General features: G+C 42.5%; 1 protein-coding gene across 9 annotated transcripts in view; it reads left to right on the top strand.

Moving 5' to 3' along the window:
- ARHGEF6 (Rac/Cdc42 guanine nucleotide exchange factor 6) overlaps nucleotides 1-25857 on the top strand; it is a 121206-nt gene that overhangs the window by 8644 nt on the left and 86705 nt on the right. For 2 of the 9 annotated variants that reach the window (XM_063634916.1, XM_063634915.1), the window contains exon 1: nucleotides 25674-25807. The exons of the other annotated variants lie outside the window; for them this stretch is intronic. In XM_063634916.1, the coding sequence (XP_063490986.1) occupies nucleotides 25802-25807 (6 nt within the window). In that variant the 5' untranslated portion in view covers nucleotides 25674-25801. Of the gene's footprint in view, nucleotides 1-25673; nucleotides 25808-25857 lie in introns of those variants that run through there. 9 annotated transcript variants of the gene reach the window in all.

Here is a 25857-nt window from a genome sequence, read left to right as displayed (position 1 = left end):
TTGTCTGTTTGTTTGAGACGGAGTCTTGCTCTGTCGCCCAGGCTGGAGTGCAGTGGTGCAATCTTGGCTCATGGCAACTTTGGCCTCTTGGGTTCAAGTGATTCTCATGCCTCAGCCTTCCAAGTAGCTGGAATTACAGGCGCCTGCCACTATGCCTGGCTAATTTTTGTATTTTTAAGAAGAGACGGGGTTTTGCCATGCTGGCCAGGCTCTCCTGGCCTCAAGTGATCCACCTGCCTCAGCCTCCCAAAAGTCTGGGATTACAGGCCTAAGCCACTGTGCCTGGCCCACAAAAATTTATTAATTAGACATTTTTGTTTTTTACTTTCAATTTTTGTGGGTACATAGCAGGTGTATATATTTGTGGGGTACATGAAATGTTGTGATACAGGCATGCAATGTGTAATAATCCCATCACAGAGAATGGGGTATCCATACCCTCAAGCATTTATCCTTTGTGTTACAAACAATTCAATTACACTCTTTAAGTTATTTTAATAAGTACATTATTGACTATAGTCACCCTGTTGTGCTATCAAATGGGCCTTATTCATTCTTTCTATTTTTTTGTACCCATTAACCATCCCTACCTCCTTCCCCAATACACTTCTCAGCCTCTGGTAACCTGTCTTCTACTCTCTATGTCCATTAGTTCAATTGCTTTTATTTTTAGATCCCACAAATAAGTGAAGGCATGTGATGTTTGTCTTTCTGTACCTGGCTTATTTCACTTAACATAATGATCTCTAGGTCCATCCATGTTGTTGCAAATGACTGATTCTCATTCTTCTTTATGGCTGAATAGTACTCTATTGTGTATACATACCACATTTTCTTTATCCATTCATTTGTTGGTGGACACTTAGGTTGCTTCCAAATCTTAGCTATTTGTGAACAGTACTTCAACAAACATAGGAGCACCATTATCTCTTCCATATACAGATTTCCTTTCTTTTGGGTAACATACCCAGCAGTGGGATTGCTGGATCATATGGTAGCTCAATTTTCAGTTTTTTGAGGCACCTCCAAACTGTCCATAATGATTGTACTAATTTACATTCCCACCAGCAGTGTATGAGAGTTCCCTTTTCTCCACATCCTCTCCAGCATTTGTTATTGCCTGTCCAAAAGTTTTTAATTTTGATGAAGCCAAATTCATCTCTTTTGTTGCTTGTGCTTTTGGTGTCATATCTAAGAAACTCTTTCATAATCAAATGTCTTGAAGAATTTTTTTCCTGTTTTTTTCTAAGAATAATATAGTTTTACCTCTTACATTAAGGTCTTTGATCTATTTTGAGTTAATTTTTGTATATGGTAGGAGGTAGGGGTCCAAATTCATTCTTTTGCATATGCACATCCAGTTGTTTCAGTATCATTTGTTGAAAAGACAACATTAACCAATTCCTCCATTGAACTGATTAATGTAGCTATGTAGTAAGTTTTAAAGGCAGAAGGTATGAGTCCTTCAACTTTGTTCTTCATTTTCAAAATCACTTTGGCCATTCTGGATCCCTCGCATGTCCATATGAATTTTAGGATCAGCTTGTCAATTTCTGCAAAAAAGGCCAGCTGAGATTTTGATAGTGATTGTGTTCAATCTGTAGATTGCTTTGGAGAGTGTTGCTATCTTAATAATATTAAATGTTTGAATCCATGAACATGGGATGTAGTTCCACTTATTTGTCTTTAATTTCATTCAGCAATATTTTGTACTTTTCAGTGTACATGTCTTGTACCTCCTTGGTTCAATTTATTCCAAAGGATTTTATTATTTTTGGTGTTATCAAAAATAGGATTGTTTTCTTGATTTGGTATTTAAATTGTTCACTGCAAGTGTATATAAATATAATTATTTTTTGAGACAAGGTCTTACTCTGTTGCCCAGGCTGGAGTGCAGTGGTGTGATTACAGCTCACTGCAGTCTCAAACTCCTGGGCTCAGGTGATTGTCCTACCTCAGCCACCTGAGTAGCTGTGACCACAGGTGTGGAGCACCATGCTTGGCTAATTTTTGTATTTTTTATAGATACAGGGTTTCACCATGTAGCCCAGGCTAGTCGTGAGCTCCTGAGCTCAAGTGATCCACCTGTCTTGGCCTCCCAAAGTGCTGGGATTACAGGTGTGAGCCATGGTGCCTGCCCTATTGCTTTTTAAATATTCATCTTGTATTCTTCACTTTGATGAACTTATTCATTAGTTGGAATAGTTTTTAGTGGATTCCCATATGGTTTTCTTATACAAGAGTATGCCATTGGTGAATAGAGATAGTTTTACTTCTTCCTTTCCAATCTGGATGCCGTTTATTTCATTTTCTTCCCTAATTTTTCTGGCTGGAACCTCTGGTACAATGTTTAATAGAAGTGATGAGAGCAGACAGTCTTTCACCATTGAGTATGATGTTAGATGTGGGTTTTTGGTAAATGGCCTTTATCAGATTGAGAAGGTTTCTTTATATTCTGAGTTTGTTATAAGTGTTTTGTTTTGTTTATTATCATGAAAAGAGTTGGATTTTGTCAAATGCTTTTTCTACGTCTGTTAAAATGACCACTGGTTTTTGTTTGTTATTATATTTGTATGCTGTATTACATCAATTGATTTTCATATATTAAATCAATCTTGCATTCCTGGGATAAAACCCAGTAGATCATGTTATATATGCACATAGAAATTTGTGCACATCAGTGATTATTCTTGAAGGATGTTTCTTTATAGAAATTGGATTACTGTGTAAAATTATGATAATGTCAAATTGCCCTACAAAAATGTTATACCAAGTTACACTCTCACCAATAGTGTACACAGTGTCTTCTTCCTGTCTCTGGCAACACTGGATATTATTTGTCTTTAATGTTTGCTAAACTGATGGATGAAAACGGCATTTCATTTATTGCTGTAATTTGTATTTCATGATTACTAATGAGTTTGGACATCCTCTTATCCCTTTATAGTCTATTTGTATTTCCTTTTTGTGAACCAAATATATCTTTCTTACTTTCTTACAGAATGGAGAAAGCAGGGAAAATACTCAGGTCCCAAGTGAAAAGTTTCCAGAATGTATGGAAGAATCCTCCTGTCTAGGTAGAGGGTCACTGATGTCTCTCAACAACACAAGTTCTAGCAATGGCAGTTTTATTCTTGTGTTGCCCCTGAAGTTGGTGAGAGTTGGGGACACCTACAATTCTTCCGATCAGTCAAGAATGGCCTGGGTAGTACCTCTTTGATTGCATTGTCCTGGCTACAACTACATGATCGACTGGTCTCTGAAAGCTCTAAACCTGTGGTTTTCCTGTTAGCCAACCCTTTCCTCTGCCTTATCCCCAGAAGGTAATCTGCCTTTGTCCTCTTCCACCGTTACTACCAACCCATTGCCAGGGACACCCTACCATCTCCTATTCTGCTCCTGAGCCAAGTTTATTATTTATTTATTTTTATTTATTTTTGAGATGGAGTCTCGCTCTGTCACCCAGCTGGAGTGCAGTGGCATGATCTAGGCTCACTGCAGACTCCACCTCCCGGTTTAAAGTGATTCTCGTGCCTCAGCCTCCCAAGTAGCTGGGATTACAGGTGCCCGCCATCATGCCCAGCAAATTTTTGTATTTTTAGTAGAGACAGGGTTTCGCCCTGTTGGCCAGGCTGGTCTCGAATTCCTGACCTCAAGTGATCCATCTGCATCTGCCTCTCGAAGTGCCGGGATTACAGGCGTGAGCCACCGCACCCAGCCCCAAGTTTATTTTTTTTTTAAGATATTTTATTCTGGAAGGATTTCACTGAATGTATATGAGGTTCAATTAGTACTTATTTCACTTTCTTTCTTCCTCCTTCCCTCTCTTCCTCCTCTCTTTCTCCCTCTCTTACTCTCTCTCCCTCTCTTTCTCTTTCTCCCTCTCTCTCTTTCTTTCTTTCCAGTACCAGCTGGTAGCAGTATGTTTTTTTCTCTGCCCCCACCCCCTCATTCCCTCCTGTCTCCCTGAGTCACTCCATCTGCCTTGTCACCGGAACAGCATGGGTGCCCTCCCCAAAGTGAGGCTTGTGGGATGGACGATTTGCCATTTCCCAGGGGCTGCTCTGCAGGGAAGCAGTTCTGAAAGTAAGGCAGCTCTACTAATGATCATGAGTCAAGACTAAATATCTAGCAGCGCGGTGCCTCCTGGGAGGAGTTAGGCACAAGGCCCGGCCTAACCACTACAATTACCAGTAGTTGTAACGGGTATCAGCAGATCTTCCTTCAAGCCCTGACCCTGCCACTTGTGTGAAGTCAGGATCTCCTTTTCCAGGCCTCAGTTGAGTCATCTGTAAAATGAGGAGACTAGAGTAGGGGTTGGGTAATGTCTAATGGTTGTAATGTCTGTTTTTAACTGGCCCATTTCCATCAGTTTCCGCTAGGCAAAGCTTTGCATATTTAGCTGCTCAGTTGGAACTAGTAGGAAGACCAAAGAGGATTTTGGCAAGTTCTTTTCTTCTGTTGTGCAAATCTGACATGCTTAATGGAATTTCCAAGAGTTACATTAAATGTCACCCATGAGTCTGGCCATCCTAATGTTTTACAGAGTGCATTGTATTTCTGTAAATATTAGACATTGAGTAAGATTTTAAATATTTCCCATCTATCATGAACGTTTTCATTCTCTCTCAAAGAGACTATTTGATTTGGCGCCTGTTATCAGAGAGGCCGGGAAGGGCATCTAGGATAGTTGGAGGAAGGGTGGTATGTGAAGGGCATCTGGAGAGCCAACGATTCTCGGGTGTCTCAGCGGCTCACCATAGAGTTTGGGGGTTCTGAGTTGCATCTGGGGGTGAGGGAGGAAGCAGGCCACCAGAAAGGGCTAGTCCATGAGTCCGGGAATCCCGCCCGAAGCTCTGGCAGTGACCTGCAGCATGCCAGGCACCGGCAGCCCTCGGGCAGGGGCTGAAGCGGGCGGCAGCAGCATGCGCAGTGTGGCCGCCGCGGGTATACCGCGGCTTTTGCTGCTGCCACAGCTACCAGGGCTGCTGCTGCTGCTGCTGCTGCTGCTGCTGCTGCTGCTGCTCTGCCTGCGCCGCTGTCACTTCCAGTTCCTACTTCTGCGATCCAGGTCCGGGTCACTGCTTACCCGCTGCTGGCCCAGTGCCTCCAGGCCGCTTTCCCTCCGCTGCTCGGCTCCGGCTGCGGGCAGGAGGGGACCAGCGCGGGCAGCTGAGCGTGGTCTGGAGAAGCCTCGCGGGCTGGCTCCCCCGGCAGTCGCTCCCCTCCAGTCGCCACCCCGCGCACCCTCGCCCGGCTCGCAGCCAGCGCACCCAGCGGGGCGCGCCTCCGGCACCCCCAGTTCGGCCCCGCGATCCTCCGCCCGCCGAGCGGCACGGCTATGGCAACAAGAACTTGAGGACAAGACTCTGACTTCCCTTTAGATTAAAAAGCAATCCCTGGGCTGGAGAGGTTGCGGGCGCGGCACAGAGTTTGGAGACGGGCGCCCCCTCCTCGCCCGCGTCCAGGCGCAAAGTTGCAGCAGCCCCTCCCCGCTGGGACGAGCCTAGCCCAGCTCTCCAGTTTCGCCCTGGTGGCGGCCGCGCTCAGGGCAGGGTCCCAGCTCCGGCTGGGTTGATCGGTTCCCGCAGCCTTGGCACAGGCTTGCCCGCCCGCTCGCCGGCCCCGTGACTCGGGAGGGCGAGCGGCTTCCAGGAGGCGGCGGCGGCGCGGCTGGAGTGAGGGAGCAGCCGGAGGACAGGCGGGCAGCGGCCGAGCCAGGTGACCTGCCTGGGGGCAAAAGGGTCAGGGGAAGGGGAGCGCGCGAGGGCCCGGGGGTGGGTGCCGAAGGACCCCCTTTGGAGAGGAACCGCCCTTCTTCCCCACTGCCGTGGCTCGCAGCCCCAGCTGCGGGGTCCGTTCTCTGCCAGGGCCTCACAGTTCGCTGAGATCCAGGGTGCCGGGAAGGGGGAGATGGGGGCCAAGGGCGCAGAGCGAGGACGCGCCAAACTTAGGGGCGAGTTGTCCAGCTCAGGCCGCAAGGTTTGCATCCGACTGGATTCTTTCCTTCCCCCAGAACCAGAGCAGGAGTCAACAGTACCATTTTTAATACTAATGTGATGCCCTCCCAACCCCGAGCATCCATACATTTGGAGATGTTTTCTGCGTTAAGTACAGAGATCTGTCGCAGGAATGGTTTGTGGATGGAAAAGACCTGTATTCTACAAGGTGTTCCAAAGTGTCTGTAGTTAATTTCAAGTTTTCATTTTCCAGTCATTTAGGAACCCAACAGGTATTTGAGCTATTTCGTTTCTTAGCTCTGCAGCGGAGAGCCCTCAAGTTTATCTCTGCCTCTTCAAAGGTTTTATATTTTCATTTTTGATTTGTTATTGTTTTTGGATAGAGGGGTAACTCACATGATATTTTTCCCTTTTCTTAATGTGTAGTGGGAGTAAAAATACAGTAAATGAATATATTTTCCTCTGCAATTATGTATATTTTCGTCAATAAAAACTTCGCATAACCCCCCCCCAAAACCTTACAAAATAGGATAAATTTCAGTTGATGTTCTGTAAAGTATTAGTAATTTTAAAGGCAAGATTCAAAGGTTCAAACTGTTTTTTTTAAAACTTATATTTGCCTGGAAAACTCATAGTGTCCTTGGACTTCCTATCTTAATTTTGACATTGACCATGGTAAGAGGATCTGTGATGACATCATTTGCTCCAGCCACAGTCTGGAATTCTGTGACTGAGAGCACCTCTCTCCAAAACGTAAGGCCTGGGCCTGCCCTTGTGCTTCAGCTGAGGCATTTCCAAGGATTTCTCTTCAGCAAAGTATTATGCTACATGCCAGGCAATGCTGCAGTCCCTTCTTACATAATAAGCCAGCTTCAGGCCGGTGTACGCTTTGGGTGTGCTTAGAGCAGTTAAAACAAGGGAGTGTTCTGTCTTAGTCTGGGTGCCGGGGCAGATGTTTGGAGTTTTGAACAAAGTAAATTTCCAGCTACTATTCTCATATTGCATTTCTTTGGTGCTTAATTTTTTTAATGCCTTCTACTTATCTGAAACTCCCTGTGCCCTTGTAAAGGATGTAGGAGAGATGGCATTACTTTCACTTGACAAAGAAACAGAAAAGTTTAGTTAATCGAAGTCATACAGCTTATCACTGGTAGGATCAAAACTCTAACCTGGATCTCCTGCTTTCAGCCTAGGTTTTTTCTTTGTTCATTTGTTTTTACTAAAATGTGACATTTTATACAAAGGTGTTTTATTTGGCACATTTTATGGATGGTATGTCTTCCAAGCTACCAATTTTTTTCTATTCTTTTTGCCTACTCACATCTCAGCCTTGTCTGTGCTTGTGCGGGGCTGGTGCTGTTCTTAGGGGTAAGGACAGGAGCAGAGTTTTTCAAAGGATGGTCTGTGGTTTCTATTTACCTACAGTCTGCCTCTACTCACATTCAGGGATAGCAGGTGCTGAATAGAGTGAGTAGCCAGGGCCCAGAAATTTCTGATATTCATTTGACATCATTAGTCCAAGTATAATATTACTTCAATCTTTGCAAAGAAACTCATTCAGGAGAGGAAATTGAAGAGTATGAGTTTTGTTCTTTTATAGCAATCTGTTTATCACTGTGCTTAGGACCGTAGATGCGAAGGAGGAAAAGGAGTTGAGTATCTACCATTTCTCAGGCACCTCCTATGTTCCAGGCACTATGCTAGGTGCTTTAAGTTTATTATCATATGTAGCTCTTGCAACACTCCTGGGAGGTAGGTGGCATTGTACTCATTATACCCTGGTGGAAACTAAGGTTTGGAGATGATCCAGACTGATGCCTCACACTGCCAGTGCAAAGAAGAACCGGAATGTAATCATTGATGTACCTGACTCCAGAACTCATTCCCTTTGCCTTGTGCTAGGCTGTTGCCCCCAAAGCTATTGATAAATACAGGAACACCTAGCTCCTTTGTTTTCAGACATGGCTGTACATTGGAGTCACTTGGGATGCTTTTTAAAAATACAAATTTTGGGGTCTTATAACCCAGAGATTTTGAGTTAATTGGTCCTCAATGAGGCCCAGCCACTGGTATTCCTTTTTTAAAAAAATGCTTAAATCAACTTTATATTTACATTCAGGAAATTGCACAAATCCTAAGTATATCGTTTGGTGAATCTTCACAAACTGACACACTCATACAGTCTGCACCCTTATTAAGAAACAGAACAGGATCGGTGCCCAGAAGCTATCCTCATGCCCCTTCCCAGTCACTGTGCCTTGCCATGGGGCACTACTATCATGACTATCCACCACTATCATAGTAGATTCCCTGCCTTCCCGCCTGTTTTGGTACTCTATATGAGCGGACTCATACAGTATGTACTCGTTTGTATGAGGTTTCTTTCACTCAGCATAATATTTGTACAAGTCATCCATGTTGTTGCAGCTAGTAGTGGTTCACTTTTTTTCTTGCATATAATATTTCATTGTATGGATATACCATGTTTTATTTTTCTATTCACTTGTTGATGGACATCTACATTGTTTCCAGTTTTTGTTTGCTGTGAACAATGCTACTATGAAGATCTTCGTGAGTGTCTCCTGGAGAATATATACACCCATTTCTGTTGGGTTTATGCATTACAGTGGCACTGCTAGGTCATAGGGTCTGCATGTGTTCAGCTTTAGTAGGTACTGTCCAGCCATTTCCCAAATCAGACAAGCCTCGTGATTTTTTTTTTTTTTTGAAAGCTCTGCAAGTGATTCTAATGTGTATCCAGAGTTGAGAACCATTTCCTTGGTTTATCCAGACTTCAGCAACCTAGTGACCTCAAGTGTCTGCCACTAAGCTGAGAACCATACAGAAGGAGATCCCAACTTTCTTCTCAGCCTGGAATCTTCTGGACAGTCTTCTCAGCAAAATTGGGCAGCTTACACTCATTTTCCCATAATCCCTTGTGCCAAGCTACCTTTATACTGCTCGTCCACCCTTGCTTTGGTTTATTTGTGAACACATCTGCTGGTCTCAGAACTTTTCAGAGGTAGGAACTGGAGCCTGATCATCTTTATTTTATTTCTTTATTTATTTTGAGACAGAGTCTCGCTCTGTTGCCCGGGCTGGAGTGCAGTGGTGCGATCTCTGCTCACTGCAACCTCTGCCTCCTAGGTACAAGCGATTCTCCTGCCTCAGCTTCCTGAGTAGCTGGGATTACAGGCGCGTACCACCATGCCCGGCTAATTTTTGTATTTTTCGTAGAGATGGGGTTTCACCATATTGGCCAGGCTGGTCTTGAACTCCTGACCTCAAGTGATCCACCCGACTTGGCCTCCCAAACTGCTAGGATTACAGGCATAAGCTACCGTGCCTGGCCCTGATCATCTTTATAACCCTAGCACCCAGTATAGGACATGGCACAGAGCAAGTGCTTAGGAAGGGTTTGTTAGATGAAAGATTGATAGAGTGACTGAGTACTCAGAGAAGATCTGGGCTGCAAAGGAGACATCCCATCTTTGTACTAAGAATTATGTACTTTATTCATAGGACACTGCTTCAGGCCCTTGCTCAAAGCCTAATTGCTTTTACTTATCTCAGCATGTTAGCATTATGGGTAATCTGGTTGCTCACCCTGAAACTGATTAGAAATAGTAGATTAAATGAGATGAGGTAAGGTATGTGAAAGCACATTGTAAACTGGAAAATAGTATCTAAATAGAAAGTTGTGATAAAGGGAAATGAGGGGCTGCTCTAGATTAGGTACGCTGGCAATGGCAGAAACTCTATATAGCTATGTACAACGTGGAATAACTGAAATCAACAGCATGTCAGCAAAGGAGACAGAAAAACTATAAATAGCAGACCCCCAAACACATAACTCTCTGGGGACTTTTGATGTGGTGTCAGGCATGCTGTGTGGTCTAGTCGCTAGAATATGTTCCTTTTCCTGCCTTGGTCTGGGTTTGATTCCTGGTTAGGGCAGCCTTTTTTTCTTGAGAAGTAGTATACCAGTGCAGGGACTATGAGCTTGAGCTTTGGACATGGACTGACCTGGTTGGCCACTTATTAGGTATATGCTAACGTCCTAGGAGGTAGTAGTAATACCACTTATTAAGTATATGCTTCTGGCTGGGCACAGTGGCTCATGCCTATAATCCTAGCACTTTGGGAAGCTGAGGCAGGCAGATCACTTGAGGTCAGGAGTTCAAGACCAGCCTGACCAATATGATGAAACCCCATCTCTATTAAAAATACAAAAATTAGCCAGGCATGGTGGTGCAAGCCTGTAATTGTAGCTACTTGGGAGGCTGAGGCAGGAGAATCGCTTGAACCTGGGAGGTGGAGGTTGCAGTGAGCCAAGATTGTGCCACTGCACCGCAGCCTGGACGACAGAGAGAGACTTTGGTTAAAAAAAAAAAAAATTATATGCCTCTTCCTAGGGTTAAATGAAAGAAAGCAAGTAAAGCACTTAGCACCGTCCTTGGCACTGAGTGAACTCTCAATAAAAGCTAGTTCCTAACTGGAATTTTAATATATCCCAGTAGATCAGTGTTCTGGGATATATTAGATAAAAAACATTGCATTATTTTTAAAAAAGTTCACTTAGTTCAGTTATGGTAAGCTAACTCTGTTTAAGAAGTGAGTCATTGATTTTTAGAAAGATTTCCTTTTGAAGATTTAACATTTAAAAAAATTGGAAGGGCAGGCTGGCATGGTGGCACACGCCTGTAATCCCAGCACTTTGGGAGGCTGAGGCCGGAGGATCACCTGAGGTCAGGAGTTCAAGACCAGCCTGGCCAACATGGTGAAACCCCATCTCCACAAAAGTACCCAAATTAGCTGAGCATGATGGCGGGTGCCTGTAATCCCAGCTACTCAGGAGGCTGAGGTGGGAGAATTGCTTGAACCCGGGAGGTGGAGGTTGCAGTAAGCTGAGATGCTGAGATCATGCCATTGCACTCCAGCCTAGGTGACAAGAGCTAAACTCCGTTTCAAAAAAAAAAAAAAAAAGAAGGGTAAACTGTGGGCTTTCCAAGGGTTCTGAGGTTTTACTAGTTACATTTGGAATTTAGACAGGGCTAAAACTTGAAATAGGAAAAAAAAATCCAGCCATTTTCTCTCTCAGTTCTATGCTCTATTCAGCAGAGACCACTTGTTTTTGGGAAAATGTTTTTAAAAATAAAGTCAAAGGTAAAAACCTCACATATTTTCTAATACTTAACACATCTCTAGAAGGCAAAACAAAGTTGAATATTTCTGGGCGTCTTAGATGAATAGTGATGTCAGACTTGGCCTCTGTTCTCCATGCTTAACAGCAGAAATTAATCCTTCAACATTATTAGCATCTTTCACTCACTATTAAAGTGCTTTCGTTTCTGAGTTTAAGTCTCTGTGCTTTTCATCATAGAAAATAATTCAAATTTAGATTACAGTGTGTTGAAATGTGTTTAAAATAATTTAGATATTATATTTAATTGGTTTTTTATATTTTATTTGGAAGGCTACATAAAGACAGTTTAAATTTCCGTGATATTGCAGCCCAGTGATATCCACGGAACAGAGATTGGAATTTTTAACTACAGTTTCAGACAATATATATGCAATCTGAAGAGTTTTAGGAACTCCTTGTAAGAGTTCTTGTTCTTTCCCTAGCTTATTGTTTTGCTGTTGTTCTCAATGCTTAGCATGGTCAATTTTTAACTGCTGAAAACAATTTGTGTATGGTTTCCTTTATAACAGCTCAGGACTAGAAATATATTTGGGGATCCAGTTGTAAAGAGGAACTGGAGAAGACAAAGCAGCTGAATTCTTCAGAGACTATGAATTATTCAGTTGTTAACCACAGTAACTTCTTGAGCTACCATTTTGTGTTCTAATAATAGAAACAGTTTGGATGGATTCCTCCGGGTATTGAAAAATCAGATCTTTTCATTCTTTTCTAGTCTATGCATAAACTAGAAGAATGTGAGAAAAGACTATTTTCAGTTGCTCATGTTTACCTGGATGAACTAGTTTAATTTTTGTCTTTTAAAACAGACATATTTATTTTAAAATTAAAATTGCTTGAAATTTTAAAATACACCCCAAAGCAAGATGATCGTTTAAGTTAAGTTAAACAATACAATGAATGGTCTTTTATTTTTGGTGATGATTGCCAAAAACCTCTTGCCTTCAGGAAATAAGCAATAAACCTGATGAATTGGGCATAGTTGAGGGGGAAAATAAAAATCAATGGCTTCTATTTAAAAAACACAGTATGTAATATCTAAAGAAGAAAGGCATTGTGTCTGAATTGGGGTGAATATACCAAACATATACCAAAAGGAATGCATTTTGTTAGAAAATTTGATTAATTATTAGAATCTTCCTGACTGGAGATGTAAATTATCTTGTTTTAAATCTAACTCACTCTAATTTGGTTTTAATGTTGACTGTAATCCAGGCTGTTTCTGGGGACAACAGAACACAATATACCTCTTTATTCAAACCACACAATCTTGGCCAGCTATCCCCTACTCCAGCCCCATTCTAACTTGGTCTTATTGTTATCATTGAGGTGGCCCTCAAGGATCAGTCTGAGAGGTGATGTGATGTTGCCAGCACAGCATAAGGTATGCAGAGCGATTGCTGATGATATTTGGGGTTGGTACCGAGAGGAAATGCAGAGTTGGGCCTTTGAATTGCAAATGAGGAAGTGTGAAGGCACTTGCCAGTTTCTTAGGGCCCTCCCTTTACCAGTTTTTTAGAGGGGGTTGTGTATGTCCACTTAGTCCAGAAGCTACTCTGTATCTGCATTTCAACATGGGCAATGGCACTTCCTCTGCTGTCAGCTGGAAGAAAGACCTATGACACTAGATATCTGTCCGATTAGCTTCAGGCTTTGTCATACCCTGGCAAACTGGGCCTTATCACACAAAGAGATGTATGGGCTTAGAGATGTAGATCATCCAAAACAGCATGTAGTCACATATCATTTCTATTGGACTTCTGGCAGAAGATTTACCTTCCTAATTAAGTTCTACTTAGGCAAATCTGGTAAAATCCAAGCTTTATACTTTCTTGGGGACTTGAATATTATTCCAGAGATCAGACATGTCAATTGAGTGAGTGAATAGGGCAACAGGGAAAATAAGGAATTAAATTAAGGTGAGATAAAATGCAGCAGTTTGCAAAGCAGCAAGTGAAACTATTATTAAGGACTTGTCTCACCCTCAACAATAACAAAGATGTTTCCCTACTTCTTGGAAGCATGGACGTTATTTTAAGAGGCTTTTTTTTTTTTTTTGACAGAGTCTTGCTCTGTTGCCCAGGCTGGAGTGCAGTGGTGCGATTTTGGCTCACTGTAACCTCCGCCTCTTGGGTTCAAGCAATTCTCCTGCCTCAGCCTTCCAAGTAGCTGGGATTACAGTCACGTGCCACTATGCCCGGCTAATTTTTTGTATTTTTTAGTAGAGCTGGGGTTTCACTATGTCGCTCAGGCTGGTCTTGAACTCTTGATCTCAAGTGATCCGCCCCCCTGGCCTCCCAAAGTGCTGGGATTACAGGTGTGAGCCACCGCGCCGGCCTTAAGAGGCATCTTTAAGGTGTCAAACTCTTAACATCATTTATGAAAAGCCCTGCCTGTGAAGCAGGCCTGAACACTAATTTGTATGTTCTTCATGAGGAGGTCTCCAGCAAAAGAGAGGTATGTACTAATAATTTCTGAGAAATGTATGCAAATCGGGAGACTGCAGTCTTTCACTAACAAAAGAAGTTTAACAACTTTTTTGTGAGAATATACATTGTGATGGTGGAAATAAGCATTTACACTGTTTGTATAACCACTTTGCATTCTCTGAAGAAGGACTGGTATTTGGGAGTGTGTTGTGTATTGAGGCAAATCTTGATTCAAGATTAAAAAATCACCTTCAAGTAGAGAGACAACAGAATAGAAAATGGTCTTAGGGCTAATGTACCTGTGGGTGACTTCATTTGCCAGATTTTATATAGTGTTCTTTTTATTTCTCATCTTAAAACAAATTTATGTATTACTGCCTGGCATAGACACCAGGTGTTCAATAAATATTTGTTTTTTTTTTTTTTTTTTTTTTTTGAGACGGAGTCTTGCTCTATCACCCAGGCTGGAGTGCAGTGGCCTGATCTCGGCTCACTGCAAGCTCCGCCTCCCGGGTTCACGCCATTCTCCTGCCTCAGCCTCTCCGAGTAGCTGGGACTACAGGCGCCCGCCACCATGCCCGGCTAATTTTTTTTGTATTTTTAGTAGAGACGGGGTTTCACTGTGGTCTCGATCTCCTGACCTCGTGATCCACCCGCCTCGGCCTCCCAAAGTGCTGGGATTACAAGCGTGAGCCACCGCGCCCGGCAATAAATATTTGTTGAATGGATAATGAATGGGTATTTGAATGGAAATGAACTTTTAAAATTTCATTTTGGATAGCTTGTGTATTTAAAGAGTCTACATGTAGATGGTCAGGAGTTGACTTTTATTCATAAAAATGACTCTTTAATGGGTAAAAATGAGGACAGAAAGAAAGCTGGGTTTCCCCTAAGATAACATTACTTTATGCCAAGCTAGAGTACTTGTTTCAAGTTTTTTAAAAATTAAAAAAAGAAAATTAAAGGTGTGAGATACTAGCTCCTGTGATGTCATATAGAAGCCTTTTTCTACTTTTCCAGTCTCTAGGCTACTTCTTATTTCTTCTATTACCGAAACTCTCTTGCTTTCACTGGGCTTTCAAGGTGTGAGCTCTTCATGTGAGGATTCTCTAACTGTGATTTTCTCCAAAGTGATCTCAGGCAGTAACTTCACTTCTTTTTGGTGAGGTAAATGCTTTGTCAGCATTTTAAAATCATATTCTTCAAAAAAAAAATAACAATTTATTTTTGGCCGGGCGCAGATATACATGGATTTTCAACTGCATGGGGGCTCAGTGCCCTTAATCCCCATGTTGTTCAAGAGTCAACTGTAGCCAGGTGTGGTGGCTCACGCCTGTAATCCCAGCACTTTGGGAGGCCGAGGCGGGCGGATCACAAGGTCAGGAGATCAAGACCATCCTGGCTAACACGGTGAGACCCCGTCTCTACTAAAAATACAAAAAAATTAGCCAGGCGTGGTGGCCGGCACCTGTAGTCCCAGCTACTCAGGAGGCTGAGGCAGGAGAATGGTGTGAACCCGGGAGGCGGAGCTTGCAGTGAGCCGAGATGGCGCCACTGCACTCCAGCCTGGGTGATAGAGCAAGACTCCGTCTCAAAAAAAAAAAAAAAAAGTATTTTTACCAGGTGATGGAAAATATATGAGCCTTAATTTATCAAATTCTACTTGAAAAATTTGCCTTTTCCTCCTCTCTTTCCTTCTGGGAAAGGCATGCCCAAAGGGCAGGTGCTTCTGGTGGAAGAAATACCTGCTTGAATTTCAGATTGGGAGAGAAAACTGACACTTAGCAAGAACTTGTTCAATGTCTGTAAAGTGAGCACCATGCCTGGCACTGTGGGCTCCTGCCTATTGGACAGAGGCAGCATGTGTGTGTGAAAGAGTGGAATTTAACAGCATTTAGCAGTGTATGGTTAGGTGTCCAAGTTAGTGGTTCCAGAATCTAGAGCCTAAATGCAAGAGGAATTCAGAAATAGGGAAGCCTGTTGTGTACTGAGGCGTAGTGTTTGGGGAAAACACCATGGAAGGGAGTGATTGGATTGGGCCCTGAAGGATAGCTAGCATTCAGATGATTGAGGGAACTTTCTGAAGGAGAAGTATAAATGTCAGAGAGAGGCACAGTGAAGAAAGAAGATTCTGGAGCATATAAGGAGATGATGGTGAGAAACGATGGGCCTGCTAAGGTCTATCTTCGAGATGCTTGAGAAGAAATTATTTTCAATTTAAATTTTGAGATGGCATCTTGCTCTGTCACCCAGGCTAGAGTGCGACAGGCTAGAGTGTGACAGGCTAGATTGCCGAGGCTAGTGGCGCGATCTCGACTCACTGCAACCTCTGCCTCCTGTTTTCAAGCGATTGTCCTGCCTCAGCCTCCCCACTAGCTGGGATTACAGGCGTGTGCCACCACACCCAGTTAATTTTTGTATTTTTAGTAGAGACTGCCATGTTGGCCAGTCTGGCCTTAAACTTAAACCAGACGGCCATGCTGGCCTTAAACTCCTGACCTCAAGGGATTAGCCCACCTCAGCCTCCCAAAGTTCTGGGACTACAGACATGAACCACTGCGTCTGGCCTTGAGAAGTAATTTGAATGCTAGTCTGAAGAGGGTGGACTTGATCTTGGGTTATATTAGGCTTTTTGTTGGATGCCTTTGCTGTGTTTTGAGAGACATGAGTGCTAACTAAAAGCACCATTTCTGATGTCTGTGAGATCTGAGCTCCTGAATGCCCACCTAACAGTGTTTGGATTGTTTCCTAAGTGCAAATCCTGTTTGGAGTAAGTTGGAGCAGGATTCACTAATTAATTTATGTCTGTTAGGCATTGATGCGTGTCTCTGAAAATGACATACTTTTGAAAAAGTGAATCACACAGATATATAAACAGGAAGAGCCAAAAGTCTTTGCCAAATGAATGGCTGAATCTCTAAGTAAAGAGAAAAAATAATAATAGTAATCTCTAAGTAAAGAGAAAAAATAATAATAACTTTGGCACAGCATCCTTTCCTCCAAGTTTAGCTGGTGTTAGGAGGATTTTGGGCATGTGAATTGTAGTCTTTCCAATTACACGTTACCCCTTCTTGCTGCTGGTGAGTTGCTTTGCCATGTCCCATTGTGCTCTGGCTGTGAGTTGGAGCTAGTTTTAAAGCATAGTCATGAACAGGGGAGGGTGGCTTGTAGTGTTTGCCATTTATTCAGTTTTACAACAAAAACGGTTGAAAATATAACCAATTCCAGAAAAAGCAGTAAAATCCCACAGTTCTTTGCAGCTGCTCTTCTCTATAATAATGAGGTCATGGTGCTTTGTGATGGCATTTAGAGGAACCTCTATTACCTGGGACAGGCAAGCAATTGTGGATGTTGCCCACACTCAGCACACAACTTAAAAAATTAACAACCATAGAGTTTGAAGCACTTTGGTCACCTCATGGTCACAGAGCTTAAGTTTGCTGATGAGTACAGGTGCATCTAATTTTAGATGTTACATGTTTCCTGGAAAATTGCGTGGAGATTGTTTTTTTTTCCTTCCTAAGTGATATCTCTTTCTGAGTTTATTATACTTTCTGCAATGCTTTTTCTTCAAGTATGATTAATCATCTATTGATGAGAACAGCTAAACTCTCATTAATTAACCAAATATCTATTGAGTGCCTACTGTGTGACAGGCACTCTTCTAGACACTGAGGATCCAGAAGTGAAAAAAAAAATTGGCACCATGGGGCTTACGTTCTAGGCATAATTTACCTTTAAGTCTCTCTGACAGAGCATCCTGTCAATCAACCAACGAATGGTTATTTATCAAGTATTTCGTATATGTTGAATATTGGGGCCAGGTCTGTGGGGGAATGTGGACTTCAAAGAGCCTACCTTTTAATAGGAAATTCAGGACTAATCTCAGCACCTGCATAATGAATAAAGAATATTGGGCTGATAGACCACTGAGAGCTTAAATTTACAACATCTCTACAGACTATAAAGCTGTAGCTGTTTGGAAAAAAGAAACATGAAGGTAGGTCAGTGAGGACATTATGGATAGCAACAGGTGATACTACTGGAAGGGCTGCTGCTGAAAGCGACTAGCAGTGGCTCTTTTGTTTCATGGCCCTCGTTTTTCCCTAGTCTTTGTGTGAGGCTATTTACCACCAGTCTCAGCTGCAAATTCTGGTAGGCTCTGGGGCTCCTACCCTAAATCTTAGTAGCTGCTAGGAAAGCAGGGACCAAGGGAGCCTTCTCTCCATAGGTGAGGCTCCTCTCTAACTGCCTGGATTGTTAAACAGGCAGGGAGGAGCTGCTGACTACTGAAATTTCTGAGGGTATTCTCACAGACTTCATATATTTACCTTGATTCTCTCATCACTAAGAGTTCTAAAATAAATAGTACCCTGAATGTCTAGGGCATTTGTTCATCTTTTATATGAAGGGACAAGGAAAAAGCATAAAGGATGTTGGACATTGATTTGGGAACACATGTCTGGCCACTCTTCAATGTAAAAACAAATTATTTTCCAAAAGTTCATTTTTAAGTGATTATTAGGGACACAGAAAACATTTTCCCATAGAAACAAGGCTCAACACGGTGATTATGTTTTCTGGCTGGCCCACAACAGCCTGTTGAATACTTAATGCGGCTGAACTATAGAACTCACAGAGGCTAAGTGGCAGGTGTGATGCTGTTTCTGGGAAAATGTGTTCCGCATTCCAATTTGGAACACTAGGGAGTCAGTCCCTGTTTCTAAAGGGGTGGGAGTGGGGGCATTGGGGAAGACACCCTCAGGTCTGGCACACAGATGCTCCAGCAGCTGAGAGATCACCCATCCACCCCACCCCGCAAAACTGGCAACCAGTGTGCTTTTGCAAAGGCTCTGGTGACGGGAGCACAGGAGGAGGGGCGGGAGCCGGCCAAGCCACAATGGCTGGCTGATTGTGAGGCAGCTGAGTCTAGGCCTCCTGCTTCCTGTCCTTGGCTTGGCAAGCGCTATTGACGAGAGATATTTCATTTTTCCCTTTCCTTCATGCCTACTCTCTTTTTGGTGAGATTATTCAAAACCAGTTGTTCCTTCTTCTTTTTTCTTTTCTTTTCTTTTTTTTTTTTTGAGGCGGGGTTTCGCCCTGTTGCCCAGGCTGGAGTGCAGTGGTGCAATCTCAGCTCACTGCAACCTCTGCCTCCCAGATTCAAGCCATTCTTCTACCTCAGCCTCCCGAGTAGATGGGATTACAGGTGCCCACTACCACATCTGGCTAATTTTTGTATTTTTAGAAGAGATGGGTTTCACTATGCTGGCCAGTCTGGTCTCGAACTCCTGGACTCAAGTGATCCACCTACCTCGGCCTCCCAAGGTGCTGGGATTACAGGCCTGAGCCATTGTGCCCAGCCATCAGTTGTTCTCTTTTGCTCTCCCTTTATTTAATCCTGTGACTGGCCCCACTAAGATGCGTATATTGTTCCTCATTCATTCCCCTCTTACCTGAACACTTAATACTCAACTAAAGATAAATCTCTGTTATAGAGAAAGGGTTCTCCCCTATAGGAGTGCTAACAAGGAAGAATGGGAGTCCTATGGTGATGCTGAGGTAGCCATCAGGGAATGAGATTCGTGACTTAATGAAGAGTGGGGGGCAAGCTCAGATCTTGGCTTCTGTCATAGGAGCTCCATGGAGCTGAACTTCCTGGCTCTGGATTCTATGAGGTTCGAGTAATCTAGGAGTCCATATTAGTTATGTAAAGTGACTTTATAGAAATCCACAGAGCCAAAAAGAAAACATAGAGAGTTAAAGCTTTCCATGATCACAGTCCAAATGCCACGATGCAGTGGCAGCAAGATAAAGCCAGAATTTATAAATAGGTCATTTAAAAATGACATTTTGAAAAATCAGCTTGTAAACAGGTTATAAGCATGTTAGGCTGCAATACCCTAGACTCTCTTTGCTCTGATTCTGTAGTACTCAACACATTTCTGATTATAATTTAGCTCACCAGAGAGATTTCTCTATTGGGAGAGAGTGCTCTGGCCAGAAAATGGGAGTATTTAATCTTCTTAGTGCTTCATTTATTTTTAGTAAAAATTAAGAAATTGGCCTTTTGGTTTATGCATTGGCCTTTTGTGAGCTTGGCTAGTGTGAGTCCATTCTCAAGAGCCTTGAGAACTGAAGACCTGATTCTGGGCCTTGGGGACCCAGCCAAGATGCTGCCTTTAAAAGCTCCTATTTAGATGACAGACCACAAGACCTCTCACTGAGCTCCTTTGCTCAAAGACACTTTCCAGATGGAAAATGGAGCCTCATAAAGGTAGTGTTGCTTTCCTAAGGTCCTCACAACTGCTCGGTAGTGACAAAGCTGAGATTGGAGTCAAAGTCTTCTGACTCTCACATCAGTGTTCTTTCCAATACACTGTATGTTGTTTCAGCTACAGGCACAAATTAGATCTTGGAGAGAAAGGGAGGAAATAAAAGTTGAGAGCAAGGTGTGCTCCCTTAAGTTTGGTCCATATCAAATAAGAACAGCTATTATTTAAAACCAGGCACAGTAGAAATGCCATCCACTATATTCTAGTAAGTGGAATACCAGTGGGTAATGAATCCAATTTCTGAGCTAAGAGCATTATTTGTTGCTGACTTTGTGACTGCTTTTAGTAGGAGCTATGTGTACACATCCCAGATCACGTTCACAGAGCCAGGAGTGGTACCACCCAGTGAAATATGACTAAGCAGCTCAGATTTGCTTGCTCTGTTGCACTATGTAATGACATTTCCACCAAAGTTCAGGGGTTAACAGAGGCAGTGTGCTCAGCTGTGAGAATTAGAGAATGTGATTCAAGATGAGCTAAGTTAAGATTTTGTTCAATAAGAGCAATAAGAACAAGGAAGAGCTGGAATGTTCCTAAATATTCGGAATCTTTTTTAAAAAACAGGCTTGAAATATAAGATATATGTCCTTGTGGTCCCAATGAATCACTTGCTTTTCTTTTTTTTTTTTTTTGAGACGGAGTCTTGCTCTGTCACCCAGGCTGGAGTGCAGTGGCGCAATCTCGGCTCACTGCAAGCTCCGCCTCCCGGGTTCACGCCATTCTCCTGCCTCAGCCTCTCCGAGTAGCTGGGACTACAGGCGCCCACCACCGCGCCCGGCTAATTTTTTGTATTTTTAGTAGAGACGGGGTTTCACCGTGGTCTGGATCTCCTGACCTCGTGATCCGCCCGCCTCAGCCTCCCAAAGTGCTGGGATTACAAGCGTGAGCCACCGCGCCCGGCCGCTTTTCAGTTGATTAGACTTTTAACTCTTGAGTAATGGAACCTATTATAATCACCCCCAACCTTAAATTACCTTTAAATAGAAGTTGATTGGGTGTTACTGAAACCACATGACATTAAAGATGACCAGTTCTGAACCAGGGTAGGGTATGCCTTCTTTTCTTAACTAAGATGTGGCTAGACTGCTGTGACTGGTTAACTCAGGTGGTTAGAGCATGATGCCAAGAAAATCAGGAGGCTAGGTGTCATTGCACGTGGCGCAGATGTTTTAGCTTGGTTCTGTAATCACGAGCTGGACCCCTACCAGACCAGGACCTCACAAATATGGACCGTGGCTCACGAGGCAGACCTGGTTCAACAAACAGGAGGAGCTTAGTGTAGCTTTTCCCCTCTTTTGGCAAATGTGGCCAAGTGCCTCCTAAGTGAAGGCTGACTCTTGAAATGGGAAGGACAGCACAGGAATTAGGCAAGGCCCCTGCAGAGACAGTCTTGTAATATGGAAGATTTTCTCTTTGCTACAATTAGTTGAATTAATCATTTTAGAGGCTATAACAAACTCGATGCAGATGATACAGATGCTACTTGTATTGACAGAAGCAAAGGATTTCTTTTTGTATACAGACTCATGGATTGCTTTTTCATTTTTTCTCTATGTCTCATGAAAACATAAGGTGTGCATGCAGGGCTACAATGCCCCTCCAAGCATTTTCTTGTGTATCTTTATTGGCTCCATCATTTTCCTGCCCTGTGACTTTACTCTGAGTCTTAGTTTACTCATCCGTGGAATGGGGAAAATAATTGTACTGACATCATGGGCTTGCTGGGAGAATCAAATGCAAATAAAAAAATATATTTGTATCTTAGTCTGTTCAGACCACAAGAACAAAATGCCATAAACCAGGTAGCTTATAAACAACGGAAGTGTGTTTCTCATAGTTCTGGAGGCCAGAAATCCAAGATCAAGGCATATTTAGTATCCCAGTGAGGGCCTGCTTCCCTATTCATAGATAGTACCGTCTCTCTATGTCCTTCCATGGTGGAAGGGACAAGGTAGCTCTCTGGGGCCTCTTGGATAAAGTCAACAATCCCATTCATGAGAGCTATGCCCTCATGATCTAATCACCTCTAAATGCCCCCACCTCCAAATACCATTATACTGGTGATTAGGTTTCAACATATGAATTTGGGAAGGGCACAAACATTCAGATCATAGCAATATGTATGTGATGTCCAAGCGTGGCACCAGGAACATAGCAGGACCTCAGTAAATCAGTAAACAGTAGCTGTAAGATAAGTGAGGGAATGGAACAGGGAGTTGGGAAAGTTTCTTCTCATATGCTTCCTGGCTTTTTTCAGTTTAGGGAAAGCGTCATAAAATAGCATACATGTTGAAACCGAGCACTACTCCAAAAGGTTCTATTTGTAATGCTATAGAAATATTAACTTCTTACAGTTTACACTGGCAGATCCCCAATAATTCACAATTAACACCTGGTATTTAGTGGTTTGCAAATAGGTTTTGCTGTCATTGGGGATATCTAGAATAAAAAGCTGTGGGGAAACATTTAAAAATTAAATGTCTGGGCTTGGCGCGGTGGCTCACACCTGTAATCCCAGCACTTTAGGAGGCCGAGGTGGGTGGATCACTTGAGGTCAGGAGTTCGAGGCCAGCCTGGCCAACATGGTGAAACCCCGTTTCTACTAAAAAAACAAAAACAAAAACAAACAAACAAACAAACAAACAAACAAACAAAAATTAGCCGGGTGTGGTGGCTACTCGAGAGGCTGAGGCAGGAGAATTGCTTGAACCTGGGAGGCGGAGGTTGCAGTGAGCTGAGATCGTGCCACTGCACTCCAGTCTGGGGGATACAGCGAGACTCTGCCTCAAAAAAAAAAAAGTTTGATTTCATTTACTGATGTAGGAATGCAACTTAGGTTGGCTATATGTAAATACTTAAAATATCTTTAATAAAGTTTAATCCCTGTCTGTCCTATTGGTTAGAGTAAATGTTTTTATTGTTGTTAGATTTGAACCTTGCATCATCTGATTGCAGGAATGATACCTTGACACCATCTAGCAGTAGTCTAAGAAGTAGTACTTTTTTCTTGTCTGAGTCACAGTAGTGGTAAGATGAATGGAGGGAGGGAATCCTGCTGTTCATCTGACCTTCACGGATCTAACTGGAACTAACTGGCTTTTTGTGCACCAAAATAGGTATCAAGAAAGTTCAGCTAATCTGGGACTCAGTCACAAACCAGAGACACTGAACACACTAGTGAGGCTTGCACAGGGTACTAGAAGATGAGTATCATCATGACTTTGCCATGATTTGACTTTGACTTTGAAAAATTTCATTGAAAATGATTATGGAAAATTACATACAGCATAAATGTGCAAATTTACATTACCTTTTTAACAAGTTCCAGCGCTTTGCAGACAGAAAAGGGAATTGGTTCTCTATTTTGGATATATAAATGAGTGGGATTAGTCCTAGGAAAGTGGTCTGTACTGTAATCTACCTTTCCTTGTTCTTCTCACACCCTCTCTGCATTGGGGAATTCTCCTTTGCTTTCTCCTATTTGGGGACCAGAGCCCTTAGTCTTTCTCCACATCATCATCTCTCAACTTGGTCTCACACTGCTCATTTCCACTAAGACATAAATAACTGATAGTGGCTGAAAATGTTGTGATCCCTCCAGATAATATTTCCATTTTCATAGGGGAGCTCTCTGAAGTGCATGGAAGAAAGATCTAGGGTGGAATTTTCAATATCATTCAATTTAGGACTTAGAAGGTATAGTGTGGTGAAGGATGTTTGTGGCTGTATCTGATTCTCCAGCTACTCTGAAATAATAATGCTTAGGCATTGCTTTCTCTAGCAGTTCCCAGAGGCTTCTTCCAACTCCTTCTTCTGTAGTTTCTAGTGCCTCAGAATAGGCTTGCAGCAAGAAGAACAGTGTCCATGGATAAACTTGACTATATTGGGGTTTTCCCAAAAGAGAACCGGGTACAGTTCAGGAAGCTTCCCTCAAGCAAATGCAATGACTCTTGTTGATGCACATTTCATTTTCTGATCAGTTTATTTATTTTCAAAATCAGTCAAGTACTTGTACAAGTGAATAATACCAATGTTGCCATGTATAGGCATTTAATAACCCTGGATAAGGAACAACTAAAACCAGAGGGAGAGGTTTTTTATCACAACTTTTGCTCTCATGCCTTATTCTGCTAATATTTAACTTCTGCTTATTATTTTAGATCTACTCATCTCTACCACACCCACCCAAAACATGTATCCACATGCACACACATATGCACACTCCCATTAGGACTGATGGGGTAAAAACAAGTGAATTTTTTTGCTTTGCTACTATTTTGGCATACGTGTCATTAACATTTTCCCAGTTAATCAGTTCTAAGGGAGACTCAATAAGTCTGAAATCCCCTGAGATACTAGACACTCTCTCTAGTCTATTGCCTCTGGTTCACCCAGGCTTTGACAAACTAAAACAGAACTCTTGTCAATGTATTTCTGGAAAAGTTTGAATTTTATATGGTAGCATTCAGAAATAGATTTGGATTGTGTTGTTGTTTAACTCTTTAGTAATATTAGCATTAGTCTTTTACCAGAAATATATTAATGTCTCATTTTTAGATGCAACTGGGCTTTTTGGTCATTTTAACTTTGAATGCAAAACATTCATTGATTAAATGAATAAAGCAGTGAATCCTAGAATAGGCAGACTTGTGTAGGTTTGCAATTGCATGTATCTTTATTGACCCCCCAAAACGTGCAAAATTGATATTATATATTTTCATTCTAAAAACAGATTATAGGTTTTCAAGAACATGTACAAAAAAGATAGAAATTTGTCTTGATATGGTTCCCAGAAAATATGCAGATTAAAAATGGAACAAATGGCTCTACCTAATGGGAAGACAGACCCTTTAAAATCCTATGCCCATTACCAATCATGTCCCATATGAAAAGGTACATTTTATTTCCATCCCCACATTTGGGGAAAAAGTGATGCAATCTGTTTTCTTTAAGAGACTTCTAGACATCCAGGAACAAAATGTTTTTAGAAGCGGCATTTCCATCCAGAAGGTGGGCATCTGGTTACCTTCAGATATGCATACTTACATTGTTGGCTGGAAAATTAATAGATTGTACCTGTGCATGAGAACACTTCTAATTTCAAATATACATATTTGAGACTCAATATATTTTAACACACTGACTACATTTCAAAGGTAACAGGTAAATTGTATTGAAAACAACATCTGATTGGTATCTTCACTGGGGACAATAGCATATCAGATCAACAGTTGACTGGTAAAGTGAAATGTATTTACTTAATGTGTTTTTTGCCAAGAGTTGAGTAGTATCAGACAGGCCAGAGGTCATATTTGGGAAAGTCATCTAAAGCCAGGAAAAGCTCATAGGCTCAGGCAGGCAAATACTTGAATTCATGATGAGCTGAGAGGGGCAAGGTCAAGCAGCAGAAACTGGGAACTGAAGCTGGGAGCAAAAGGCAGACCTGGGCAGAAAGTTTGGGCAACATGGAATTGGGATCCTAGGCAGTTGGGATGCAGAGGGTGGCAGTGGGGAGGAAGGAGAGCAGAGAAAAAGGCACTTCTGACAGTGACTCAACTAGACACAGCTAATAAACTGTACAGATGCAAGCATGTCAAAAAGGCTCCACCTCCTTATTTGTGGACTGTCGAGGACATTATGTAGGTGATGGGCATTAATTGTAACCCATGCATATGAGCTTCCTGTAACTGGGCTGAAACTATTGATACATTCAGGCCAGAAGAGTGGGTCTGAGTATGCGCTGTTCATTTCCTGGTGGGCGCTGCCTTCTCAGCTTGGCTCTCATTTCCCATTACTGCTTTGCTCTGACTCACTGATGGCCTGCCACATGTTATTAGGCGGCTCAGCTGCTGCTCTCATTTCTCCCAAAGGTATATGGAGGTTTGTGTCTTGGCTTTTACACTTTTTTTTTTTTTTCCCGGAGGGCTGGA

The sequence above is a fragment of the Symphalangus syndactylus genome, chromosome X (genome assembly GCF_028878055.3).
Source record: "Symphalangus syndactylus isolate Jambi chromosome X, NHGRI_mSymSyn1-v2.1_pri, whole genome shotgun sequence".
Lineage (NCBI taxonomy): Eukaryota > Metazoa > Chordata > Mammalia > Primates > Hylobatidae > Symphalangus > Symphalangus syndactylus.
Note: the sequence above shows the minus strand (reverse complement) of the source record. Positions and strands in the feature narration are given on the sequence as shown.